Below are 12,934 nucleotides of genomic sequence, written 5' to 3' on the forward strand. Positions count from 1 at the left end.
GACACATCAAGGATGTTAAGAGGCTAAAAGCAGGTTTAGTACTTGCCCCATTGAAGTCAACAGGGTGCAAATTTTAAAAATAGAATAACTCGGTGTAGGCAACACCGATTTTTGTCGTTGTTCTCTGTATTGACAGCACTCCAAATGTACAAAAAAATGAGCTCAATGTTAAAATTGACCGGAGTTCTCCTTTAAAGTCCCCCTGTGGTGAAAATCAAGCTTTTAATGTTGTTTATATGTCTGTGTGGCGTTTTTAATATGCTTTAAAGGAACACGCCGACTTTTTGGGACTTTATCTTATTCACCGTATCCCCCAGAGTTAGATAAGTCCATACATACCCTTTTCATCTCTGTGCGTGCCGTAACTCTGTCTGACGCACCCACCGCTAGCCTAGCTTAGCACAAAGACTGGAGGTAAACGGCTCCAGCTAGCATACTGCTCCCAATAAGTGACAAAATAACGCCAACATTTTCATATTTACATGTTGTGATTTGTATAGTCACAGCATGTACAAATAACAATGTCACATGAGACACAGCCATCTTCTAACCGTATATATACTGGGAACTATATTCTCAGAAGGTGAAGCACTGATATTCTGCGGAGTGATTTACTCCAACTCTGAGCGAACTCTCTGCTCCTCACCACGGGGCTGCTCAGGTGCTGCAAATCACTCCGCAGAAGTAGCAGTGCTTCACCTTCTGAGAATATAGTTCCCAGTATGTATACGGTTAGAAGATGGCTGTGTCTCATGTGACCTTGTTACATGATTTCCACAACGCGTTTTCATTCACAACGCATTTCCACAACGCGTTTTCATTCAGAGCCAGCGTCATGTGACTGAAACCAGCTGAAACGGACAAGGAGATCAGTGAGAGGCACTTGTCATTGCCCCGGCAAATCTGAAAGGCTGCACTGCACGGTACTTCATACTTATGCCGAGCCACAGGAGAAGGAATCCTCGTCGCCAAAAAAGCGAAACGTGACCGGCTAAACCTCATCACCCGAAAGAAAATTTGATGAAGTGCTATTGGAAGACATGTTGTCATAGCTTCTTGGTACATAACGGCTACCGTAGTTGCAACACGCATTTGAAAAAGCAAGGCGCTAGAGAGCACTATTCGGTTGAATGCAAAATACAACTTCACTGCTAGATGGGAGAAATTCCTACACAGTGTACTTTTAAAACTGCAGTGAACCAAAGACAGTCTCAAAAACACGTTTTGAAATCGCTGGTGTTTCTGACGTCACAAACTACCTCGTAACCAATCAGATCAATGTGTGATCGTCAACGAGTGGCTCTCTGAGCTGCTGCGAGTGAGTGGAGGGAGGCGGGGCTCATTTGCATATTCATAGAACCGTGTATACTAAATGAGGCAAGGGTGTAGAGTTACATTCAAGATATTTTAAGGCATGAAGAATTTTTTCAAGGAAAAAACATTTAAATATGAAATTTTTGTGATCATAGATAAGTTTTAAGGGATACAATTATTGACTACAGGGGGACTTTATACATTACTGATGAGGTTTGGATGTTATGTAACACTTTTCTTAAAAAACTAATCAATAATGTCCTTAGACAGTGGCCATGCTTCTAAACAAAGGGGCCAACCTGAGTGCCAGAGACATAAAGGACAGGCAGCCCATCCATCTGGCTGCTCATCAAGGTATCTGGTCCGCTGAAGAAGAATGTGTATTAATATAGTGCTCAGAATAGTGTGTTATCTTACAGAGACTGATTGTATCTGCCGATCAGGGCATCTGGATGTGGTGGAGCTCTTAGTAGCGCGCAGTGCTGATGTGTCCTGCAGGGATAAGCAGGGATTTACACCTCTACATGCAGCGGCTCTTAGTGGACACACTGAAGTGGTCAAACACCTCCTGAAACATGGAGCACAGGTGAGGAATCATATCTAGACATTAGTGGGCATTTCTACATGTGACACCTACTAGTTTTGTCTGAAGGCATAGTAAAAACCACTTTAGAACAATTGCTTCATAATAAAATATATATTTTTTAATTATATTTTCTCTTTAAAATTACATTAATATTTTCAGTGCTTTTAACTTCCATACCGTGTGGTATTTCAGATTGATTTTTTTGATTGATTGATTGATTGATTGGGGGTAGAACATGTTAGGTTATGATATTATTGGTTAATAATGTTTTCTGCCCATGTAGTTTTAAAGGGCCCCTATTATGCTTTTTGTGATGTTACCTTTCATGAGGTGTTTAATATACTGTAGCTGTTTATGGCCTGCAAAGTTTCAAATATTAAAGTGCAGATATATTGAGTTTTTATCTCCTAAAAGAAAGAAGTGAAGTCGTCAGTATTTCCAGTATTTCCAGTCTCACTTGAACCTGCTGAATCTGCGTAGGTTTGTAACAGATTTGCATAATGCCAGTCTATGTTCTTCATTGGCTGCCGTGAACAACGTCTGCTTTGACCCTCAAACACTGTAGTTGTATGTGAGACTGGAAGAGTTTGGTTCGTGTTGTTCATGTGGAGAAGACGCTGTTTTCTGCTGACAAAGCAAATCCACTTTGATGAGATTGATACGGTAAAGCCGACGCCATCATTACTGTTCATATCACTGAGGATCAAGAGCATCAAGAGCTCAGGAAGATCCAGAGCTGAAATTCAGATATGCTAATAAGTGTTTGTTTTCTGACATGGTCGACCAATCACAACAGACTGGGCCGTCTGACCAATCAGAGCAGAGCAGCTCTCAGAAAGGCGGGGTTTAGAGAGACTGAATCCTTGATCGAATCGTTTCAGACACTGAGAGAATAGAGCTGATGCTGCAGTGTATATTATGATAAAATTAAAGAGTTTTTGATCTTGGATGCATGTAAACCTGTTGTAGGAGACTCCAAAACAAAATCAGGAATCTTTAAAGTAGCATAATGGAGGCACTTTAATTGCATCACTGGAAAAGGAAGTTGTTTCAGAGGCAGAGAAGGTTATTCTGTTGGGATTAAATAATATTCAAGGTGTCATATCATGAGAAAGCAAAATTTAATTACAGGAATAGTTAACCAAATAAAAAGAAATATTGTGTCATTATTTAATTGCTCTCATCTTGTTCCAAACCCGTAAGTCTTTTTTCCCACTAAACTGCAAATGAAGATATTTTAAAGGATTAAAAAACAAAAAATTACTAAAGTAGGTGGGTTCCAATAATTAGTTTCACAGAAGAAAGAAATCCATACAGGTTTGTAATTACATGAGTATGTGTGAGTAAGTGATTTCATTATTATTATTCTTTTTCACAGTAAACTGCAAAAATGGTTCTTAATTCTGACAACATAATGTGCACTTATGGATTGTGCGCTAGATAAACTAAATAGAATCAAATTTGATTTTAGTTTTCTCTTCTCATTTGGTGTGTTAGATTGATGAAGCAGATGGTTCTGGCAACAGTGCTCTCCACATGGTTTGTTATGCTGGGGAAGAGGTTATAGCAAGTCAGCTGGTTAACTGTGGTGCCAATGTTAACCACTCGAACACCCGAGGCTGCACAGCGCTTCATCTGTCTGCCGTCTCCAGCGACGGAGCCCTGTGTCTGGAGCTGCTGGTCAATAACGGGGCGGACGTGAACATCACGGTCAGGACACATGAACCCAAAAACGCCAGATGGATATTACAGTTTTTTTTTTTCCTGACCTTTCTTGTTTTGATTTCAGGATAAAGAAGGGAAGAGTCCTTTGCATATGGCCGCCGCTCAGGGACACTTCACTCGTTCCCAGATACTCATTCAGAATGGTAAAGCCAAGCTCAAACCATAAACTTTAAGACTGTAAAGTCAGCATGAAGTTGCGAATCAGTCTTTTCTTCCCTAATGTATATTCAAGTGAAACGCTTCTGTAAGAAGATCAAATGTAGGGCGGGGCTTGATTTTGTCTGTGAGGAATTGATTGGATGGTTGTGGTTTGCTATGGGCTGATCTCATGTGAGTGACAGGTTGCCCCGCCCTCGTCATCAGAGAAGAGATGCTGCAAGAGGGAGGGGAAGTTAATTCTGATTGAAGATTACGAGGCACATTAATAAAAAATAATGATGTTCATAAAATAAATCATTTAGAATAAATACTGCAATATTCCATAAAAAATAGGAATTTTGATTGGTGAATTTTAAGGTACATATTGTTACTTTTTAAACCGTTCTGATACAGCGTTGGCTTTTTGTAAATATTTTTTTCTATCTGGAAACTCAAAACAAAGCAAATGCTGAGGAACTAATAGCACCAAAAAACAAAGCATACGCTGGCTTTCAACAAGGTTTTCAATGGTATCTGTTTGGTCCATGTTTGTTTGCTTTTAGACCATTTATATGCTAGTACAGATCAGCAGAGATGCATTTAAAATTCACAGTCATTCTCTTCTTGAAACAAAGACCAGAAATGTTGAACATGTGTCTTGCTCTCAGGGGAATATTAAAAAATGTGTCCAAAATGGGAATGTCCCACTTATACCACCTGCCTGCCAAAGTTTGCACTGCTGAAAAGCAACAGAAAAATGACCATCATACTTTCTGGCCTGTAGTTTATTTGTGACAAACTTAACAATGGTCTTTGTAGGATGTAGAATGATCAATCTTGTAATATAATTCTTGTTTTTCTGTTGTAGGTGCTGAGGTGGAGTGTGTTGATAAATGTGGTAATACTCCTCTTCACGCTGCTGCTAAACATGGTCACGAGTTGCTCGTCGGTTTACTCTTGAATAACGGTGCAGATGTGGCCAGGTGTGTCTTCACACACCATATAAACACACAGACTACTCGAGTAGAACAGACACTTTAGAGTTCGTATCTCCCCGTCTGGGAATAACCAAACGCAGCTGGTGCAGTTCACAACTCAAAGACAGACCAAAATGAGATACATCACGGCTGGAGTAGATTTAAAACGTACCATTTTCCAACATTCATTATCCGATTCTTTTTCATAAAGAGAGTGGAGGGACTACGGTACAAGTCAATATATTAAAATTGATGATATTTCTAATGCCTAATTGCCAACAACAGTATACGCCAACACCAGTGACTAAAATATGTCCCACGATTTCTTTAAATCAATGTAAAATCAACGTGAATTCCATTTAGCTGGCATGTATGTGTTGTGGATTCAAAAAGTTAATGGTTAGGTCAGTATTTTAAGTATTGTAAAATGTAAACGTTTCTATAGAATGACTTGGAATGAATTTAAAGTAATTATTGGCTACTGTAAAGTCAAGTCACCTTTATTTCTATAGCGCTTTGCACAGTACAGATTGTTTTAAAGCAGCTTCACCGTGATCAACAATGAGGCAAACAGAGTAAAGCAGTCATTGTTCACGTCAGTGTTGATTCAGTTCCTTTGTGAAGATCATAAATGATTAAATTAGTTAAAGGGATAGTTCACTTTGAAATTAAATTTTGGTATGTTTTAGCTTACCTCAAGGGCATCCACGATGTAGGTGTCTTTGTTTCCGCAGTAGTTTCAATTTTGATATTTTTAGGTCAAACCGTTCTTGTCTGTCAGTCAAATAATGCAGGTCTGTGGTCACCACCTCAAAGAGCATGCACAGAGTCCAAATTAAAACAATTCCCCATCGTCCAAATTAAACAATTCCCCATCGTAAGTACACACTGATGGCCTAAGACACGAAACGAGCGGTTTGTGTGAGAAAACGAACAGTATTTATATCGTTGTTACCTCTTGAACACAGCGACGTCCAAATGATCTGAGGGCGCGGGCGGGTATAGATATATACACTAGATGTTGCCTTGGCTACTGCAGTTCATTGGAACGAAACCGTAGCCAAGGCGACATCTAGTGTATATATCTATACCCGCCCGCGCCCTCAGATCATTTGGACGTCGCTGTGTTCAAGAGGTAACAACGATATAAATACTGTTCGTTTTCTCACACAAACCGCTCGTTTCGTGTCTTAGGCCATCAATGTGTACTTACGATGGGGAATTGTTTAATTTGGACGACTGGGAATTGTTTTAATTTGGACTTCTCTGTGCATGCTCTTTGAGGTGGTGACCACAGACCTGCATTATTTGACTGACAGACAAGAACGGTTTGACCTAAAAATATCACAATTGAAACTACTGCGGAAAAAAAGACACCTACATCTTGGATGCCCTTGAGGTAAGCTAAAACATACCAAAATTTAATTTCAAAGTGAACTATCCCTTTAAAGGGGTGGTTGATTATGATTTCACTTTTTTAACTTTAGTTATTGTGTAATGTTGCTGTTTGATCATAAACAACATCTGCAAAGTTACAACGCTCAAAGTTCAAAGCAAAGGGAGATATTTGCTTTTAAAGAAATCGTTTTTTAAGGACTACAACAAACGGCTGGTTGGGACTACACGACAGTCCTCCCGGGTTAGTGACATCACCAACCCTAAAATTTACATAAACCCCGCCCCCTGAACACGATTTATAGATTATCATGACAGAATATGCTAATCAATGACTAGAAGATAACTGCACATGAGATACATAAATTCACCAACTAACCATTCAGAAATGTCCTGTTGCATTCTACATGTTGTCACTTCTTCTTGAGTCTCTCCATCATTGTCTGACTCCGGAACATAAAAGGCTAAACGTTTTAGAAATTTTCAGTGCATGTCTGTGTGAGTGCAAGCTGTTGAAGCTCCGCCCCCTGTGCCAGGAGCAGCAGCTCATTTGCATTTAAATGGAACAGACACAAAACGGTGCTTTTTTGCTCACCCTCAAAAAGTGACAACTTTAAAAGGGTCATGACATGTTTTTTTATTTTTATTATTATGTTCCCTTAGCTGCAATTATAGTATTACTATAGTTTTTGGACAAAAAACTTTTACATTTTAGTGATTTATGACCTTTTCCCACCCTGTTTCTCATCCTCTGATTCAAACAGTCTGTTTTGGGGGTGTTTCCCCTTTAAGAGTTCAGTGTTAACGCCCACTGTTATGATTGGCTAACGCCATTGGCTAAAATTAGTTTTAAGATGAAATAATAAAATAAACTGCATCCATTTTTCCCTGACGTCTGGATTGTTCGGCAGCGTATTCAAACATTTTGTTTGTCCACAGCCAGGAACAGCACATCTGCGTGGCATCGCAATCTTCTTGTAAACAGACCCAATGATGCGAAATGAGGCGTAGTTGTCTTGCGCTGGAGGTGGTCATATGCAAACAACTGGTACATCACTTCGTACCGTGACGTCACTTCTTACCATGGAATTAGAGCTTGATTAAATAAATGCTTTGTTTATAATGGGGAGGACGTCTTAAGCTATGTAACTTGCACAAAGTTTTAATGGTACAAAGACCTCTTATATACCAAAAGATCAAGGCAAATTTGGTTTCTCATGTCATGACCCCTTTAACATGCTACTGTATATAAAAATATCTGTGCTGTATTTTGAGCTAAAACTTCACATACACACTCTGGGGACATCAAAGACTTATTTTACATCTTGTGAAAAGGGCATTATACCAGCCCTTTAAATTCGGCTATAAAGCAGCACTGCAGACAACAGTGATATCATCGTCCAGCTCAGTTCAGTTCTCATCCAATAGTGTCAGTGCAGTCAAATCAATAATATTGTTGAATATTAAGTGTCCCTAACTAAGCCAGAGCACAAATGTGATGGTTGGAATCATGTCTTATCTTCAGGTTATCTTGAGAATATGTTTAAAAAGTATTTAAATGCTAATCTAATAACATTTACAATAACTGTACAGGCGAGGCATTGATGGGATGACTCCATTGCACTTGGCGGTGTTTTACGGATTTTCAGACTGTTGTCGAAAGTTACTCTCCTCAGGTAAAGGTCATACACATGCACAGTGTCTAGTAGAGGACATTTACATGATTAATTTTGCAGATGCTTGAATCCAAAGTTATGTAAATGCATAATCATTATCCCATTGCTTTGAGATTAAACCAGATGTATGTCACCTGTCTAGTATTGAATGTTTGTCTAACAAACATTTACTGTCAGCAGGGTTTGACGTAAACACACTGGACACCCTGGGAAGGACATGTTTGCATATTGCTGCTTCAGGCGGGTACGCTATACGGTTACCATTTATGTGTTTTTCAGTGTGTATGTTGTAATTTTTAATGTTTTGGTATTCACCCCTTTTTCAATTTGTTCACTGACAGAAATGTTGAATGTCTTAAATTGCTGTTGAACAGTGGTGCTGATTTGAGTAAAAAGGACAACTTTGGAAGGTAAAATCTTTATTTGTCAATAATAATAATTCTGTTATACATTCACATTGTGAATCTTGTGTACATATTAACAAGTATGAGACCACTAGTGAAAATGCTTCTGTTAATTATACCATTACAAATTATATTTTTGTAATTGCTACATGCACTCAAATTGGCATGTTCAAAACCTGATGATTGGCATTATCCCAGCATGGTTTAAGGATATTTCAGAGTGATTATGTCAAGTCAAGTCATCTTCATTTATATAGTGCTTTTAACAATGTAGATTGTTTCAAAGCAGCTTTACAGACATAAACGTATAATTTATGGTAACAGAGATTGTTTTGGCTTTATAGCGGTTCTTTAATAAAGTTATTTTCCAGCTAAAGTTAGTTTTGATTGATTCGCTTCCGTCGCAATGATCATTTGTTATTAAATTAGGGGCCGATAAGACGACACCATTCCCTCTACACAGACTTTAAACGCGAACCTGTGAGAAACGCTGATGGCGGTCACATGCGCATTAAGAATTGGTTCTATAGTTATGTGCGTTTGAATATATGTACGCAGGTTTGGAATTCCCTACAAACCAAGCCTAAACAAAGTACTTGCGTTTCTTTATAATTTTTGATACAGAATTTTATTTTATTTTATCAATTCGGGGTAGGTACGCGAATTGAGTTTCCCGACGACGCTTTATCTGTAGAGTGGTAAAGGGATCCTCCATAGGGAGAGACTAGTTGGCACTTCAGCACTGCGTTGGATCGGGTCCAGGCGAAGGTCCTTCATTCGATCTGGATACGGCCTGGATCCGGCAGGCTGTGGGAAAACCTCTGGATAAACACAGACACTAAAATTAGCGTAGATGACATTCTTCTTATGATGTAACGAGTACATCAGGATTTATGGGAAGTGTTCCCGGTTCCAGCTGACCTAATCTATGCAGCCTAACACTGAATTATAGAAGTCTATAATGTATTATGTGAATGCTAGGTCAAAGAGATGTGTCTTTAATCTAGCTTTGAACTGACAGAGTGTGTCTGCTTCCCGGACAATGGTAGGAAGATTGTTCCAGAGTTTTGGTGCTAAATAGGAAAAGGATCTACCGCCAGCAGTCGATTTTGATATTCTAGGTATTATCAACTGGCCGGAATTTTGAGATCGCAATAGACGTGACGGACTATAATGCGTTAAGAGCTCGCTCAAGTACTGCGGAGCTAAACCATTTAGTGCTTTGTAAGTGATCAGCAATATTTTAAAATTGATGCGATGTTTAATAGGGAGCCAGTGCAGTTTTGACAGAACCGGGCTAATATGGTCATACTTCCTGGTTCTGGTAAGAACTCGAGCTGCTGCGTTTTGAACCAGCTGTAGTTTGTTTATTAAGCATGCAGGGCAACCACCCAGTAGAGCATTACAATAATCTAGCCTTGAGGTCATGAACGCATGAACCAATTGTTCCGCATTTGTCAATGAGAGCATATGGCGTAATTTAGATATATTTTTAAGATGGAAAAATGCGGTTTTACAGATATTAGACACGTGACTTTCAAATGAAAGATTGGTATCAAAGAGCACACCCAGGTTCCTAACCGACGACGAAGACTTACATACTTATGTACTTATGTACTTTAATACAAACCAGGGAATATTATCTTTTTAAAATGGTCAATGTCCTAAATTAGATAAATTTGCAAAATTTCTCATTTAATTCTTTGCAGGTCTCCATTGCACTACACATCAGTGAATGGCTCGTATCTGTGCACAGTGGCTCTGGTGAAAGCTGGAGCTGATGTTAATGAGCTGGATGTGAATGGATGCAGTCCTATGCACTACGCAGCTGCTGCCCAAACCTCACACAGGTTCAACACTTATAACACTGCCAGACCCTTGCATTTTTTCACTTTTTGTTATGTTGCCTTGCAGTCTTATGCTAAAATGCTTACATTTTTGTCACATTAATCTACACTCCATGCTGTCACCATTATGTTTGGTTATCATGGACTTTAAAGGGTAACTCTCGCCAAAATGCAACCTAGGCTCTTTTTGTTAATCTACCAGAGGCAAACTTTCGTTTAAAAGCATAATTAGAATGGAAATGCCACTTCTAAGTTTGACCGTATTTTCGTTTTAGGTTAAAATGCCTTTTGAATGGGAGTGCTTGGGGCACTTCTATGATAGCATCAAAAATGGCTATTTTTAAAACACTAAGAAGGCTCGACACAACATGAAACTTTGCTCAAAGTATCACCAGGGGCTCTACACATGAACACAGAGTTTACTGAAAAGAAAGATTTTGAACAACTCACACTAGCTGTGTCCGCTGGCATTTTGACAGTCAAAAATAGTCGATCTCCGAATGCAAATGAACTGACTCTGAATTTTAGTATTGTTTCTTATATGAGGATCCTTTTTCAAATACAAGGTCAATATTGATTTTCACTAACGAGAAAACAACAAATTTTCCATGAATTTATATTGAACTAATAAGCTTTTGGAGCTTTCCATCTTTACTCTCCTCCCTGTTACGTTGCATTCAGAGATCGACTATTTTTGACTGAACACCGGCGGACACAGCAACTGTGAGTTGTTCAAAATCTTTCTTTTTAGTAAACTCTGTGTACACAAACAATGTTCTCAATGCTGGAGTTCATGTGTAGAGCCCCTGGTGATACTTCCAGCAGAGTTTCATGTTGTGTCGAGCCTTCTTAGTGTTTTAAAAATAGTGATTTTTGATGCTATCATAGAAGTGCCCCAAGCACTCCCTAACGAAAACCTAAAACGAAAATACGGTCAAACTTAAAAGTGGCGTTTCCATTCTAATTATGCTTTTAAACGAAAGTTTGCCCCGGGTAGATTAACAAAAAGAGCCTAGGTTGCATTTTGCATTCACCAGTTTCTATCTCCCTTTGTTCATTTTCCCGCCTCTCTTTGGTTGTCATGGTTTCTGTCATTATGAGTTCTTTTATATCAGCTGTGTATCATTAATTACCTTGTTCGAGGTCCTATTTAAGGGTATGTTTACATGACAACGATATGCTTAAAACTGAAGTTTTTCCTTTGAGGTTTCCGCGTAGACGACATCATTGTTAAAACGATCCCCATTCACACGGATCCGCGAAAAGGACTAAAAACGCCGTATTCTGCTGCCAGGCCATTAGATGGTGATGAAACACTATAGATTGAACAAGTAATACACTTGTGCACGATGTCATCATTTTCAGAGATTTGCATTTTTGTTGTTTACACGGAGACTGTTTTCAAAAACTTTGAAACCCATTTTCAAAAGTTTGCGTTTTCAGCCTCCCAAACCGCCGTTGTCGTGTAAATGAACGTGTGTGAGTTATATATACCAATAGCAATTGATATTTATTCGACTAATTTCAGATATGACTTACCTTTGTTTTCTCCCAGTAGATTTGAGCAGAACTGTCCTGACAAAGAACCCAGCAGTGATAGTGATGAGGAGGCTCTGTGGTAAAGCAGCCCCATTTGGATTTGAAACTAAAATGACTGGCTGTAAATAAGCGTAATACTACCTGACCCTTTATGTGTTGTGTGTTCGTACAGGTGTTTGGAGTTTCTTTTGCATAGCGGTGCTGATCCAACGCTGCGTGACAGTAAAGGCTTCAGTCCAGTCCACTACGCAGCGGCCCGAGGCGACAAACACAACCTAAAATTGGTAAATCACAAATGTTAAGAAAACCAAAAGATTTGCCAACACTCATATCATGTCATATATTATGGGACATGTGATTAGAATCTGTATTTCAGTTGGATTAAGTTTGATGTTTTTACTCCTGCTAATTCTGTCTAGTGGAAAACAACTGAATTATATTACTCATATCAAAATATATATACTAACAACTGAATATAAACAACTGAGTTATATTCATAGTAATATAATTCAGTTGTTTATATTTGTACACATAAGCCATTGAATGGCATTGCATTATATAACAAATAAACTAAACATGCATTTAGATAATAGATATAAATTTTCAGCGGCATTTATTTTAAATAAGTATGGCGCAAACACATTTTCAGGCTAACCAATTCACAAAAAGATATTTGCTTGGTTTGAAATGATAAAAATAGATATGGTGTTAAAATGTTGAAAGTAAACAAGTATTATTTCTATAAATACAAAAAATATTGAGATACATTGTTGTCAAACTTGAGGAGAACTGACTGGCTTGACTTGTTTGGCATTTTAAAGTTCGTTCTGAGAAAATCTCTAGCATTATTTGTTTGCTGATGTCACTTTATTTAATATTTTGTTATATAATGCATTAACACAAATAGTCAATTAAGCACCCAAAATACTTTTTTGAGGAAATGTTGTGGTACCTTATACTGTATGTAGAATAGCGTTAAGTTAAACTTTATTTTAAGGTGTCTTTGTTACAGTGTTATTTGTTAAAGTGTTATTTAAGTACTGAGTAATATTAATTAACATATAGGATTTGGGTTTGTTTGAGGGTTAGTTGCATGTAATTATGCATAATTTACTGTTATTATTGCATAAAGTACATGTAACATTTGTACTGTAAAATAGGACACTGTAAAATAAAGTGTTACCGAATAGCCCATTCTTTACTTTTATCTCGTATGGCACTTTAAGTGAACTAGCTTTGTATATTTTTTTTATTAGCTAATAGAAATGTCTTTCAAATGTGTGGAAGATCTGGAGAGTTGCATTCCTGTGAGCCCTTTACACTTAGCGGTGAG

The 12,934-nt window shown here is 38.2% G+C and overlaps 1 protein-coding gene across 5 annotated transcripts in view; it reads left to right on the forward strand.

Annotated features, from left to right (window-relative positions):
• The window catches only part of ankrd52b (ankyrin repeat domain 52b), a 35,577-nt gene that overhangs the window by 6,590 nt on the left and 16,053 nt on the right, over positions 1 to 12,934 (forward strand). For 2 of the 5 annotated variants that reach the window (XM_079856771.1, XM_079856767.1), the window contains exons 6-17: positions 1,581 to 1,668; positions 1,758 to 1,900; positions 3,398 to 3,610; positions 3,690 to 3,768; positions 4,632 to 4,746; positions 7,729 to 7,811; positions 7,989 to 8,055; positions 8,153 to 8,221; positions 9,925 to 10,065; positions 11,618 to 11,680; positions 11,774 to 11,885; positions 12,858 to 12,929. In XM_079856771.1, coding sequence (XP_079712897.1) covers positions 1,581 to 1,668; positions 1,758 to 1,900; positions 3,398 to 3,610; positions 3,690 to 3,768; positions 4,632 to 4,746; positions 7,729 to 7,811; positions 7,989 to 8,055; positions 8,153 to 8,221; positions 9,925 to 10,065; positions 11,618 to 11,680; positions 11,774 to 11,885; positions 12,858 to 12,929 — 1,245 coding nt within the window. The remainder of the gene's footprint in view (positions 1 to 1,580; positions 1,669 to 1,757; positions 1,901 to 3,397; positions 3,611 to 3,689; positions 3,769 to 4,631; positions 4,747 to 7,728; positions 7,812 to 7,988; positions 8,056 to 8,152; positions 8,222 to 9,924; positions 10,066 to 11,617; positions 11,681 to 11,773; positions 11,886 to 12,857; positions 12,930 to 12,934) is intronic. The other 3 variants (XM_079856770.1, XM_079856769.1, XM_079856768.1) reach the window with 3 other exon arrangements.

This window comes from Squalius cephalus (genome assembly GCF_949319135.1).
Source record: "Squalius cephalus genome assembly, chromosome: 22".
Taxonomy (NCBI): domain Eukaryota; kingdom Metazoa; phylum Chordata; class Actinopteri; order Cypriniformes; family Leuciscidae; genus Squalius; species Squalius cephalus.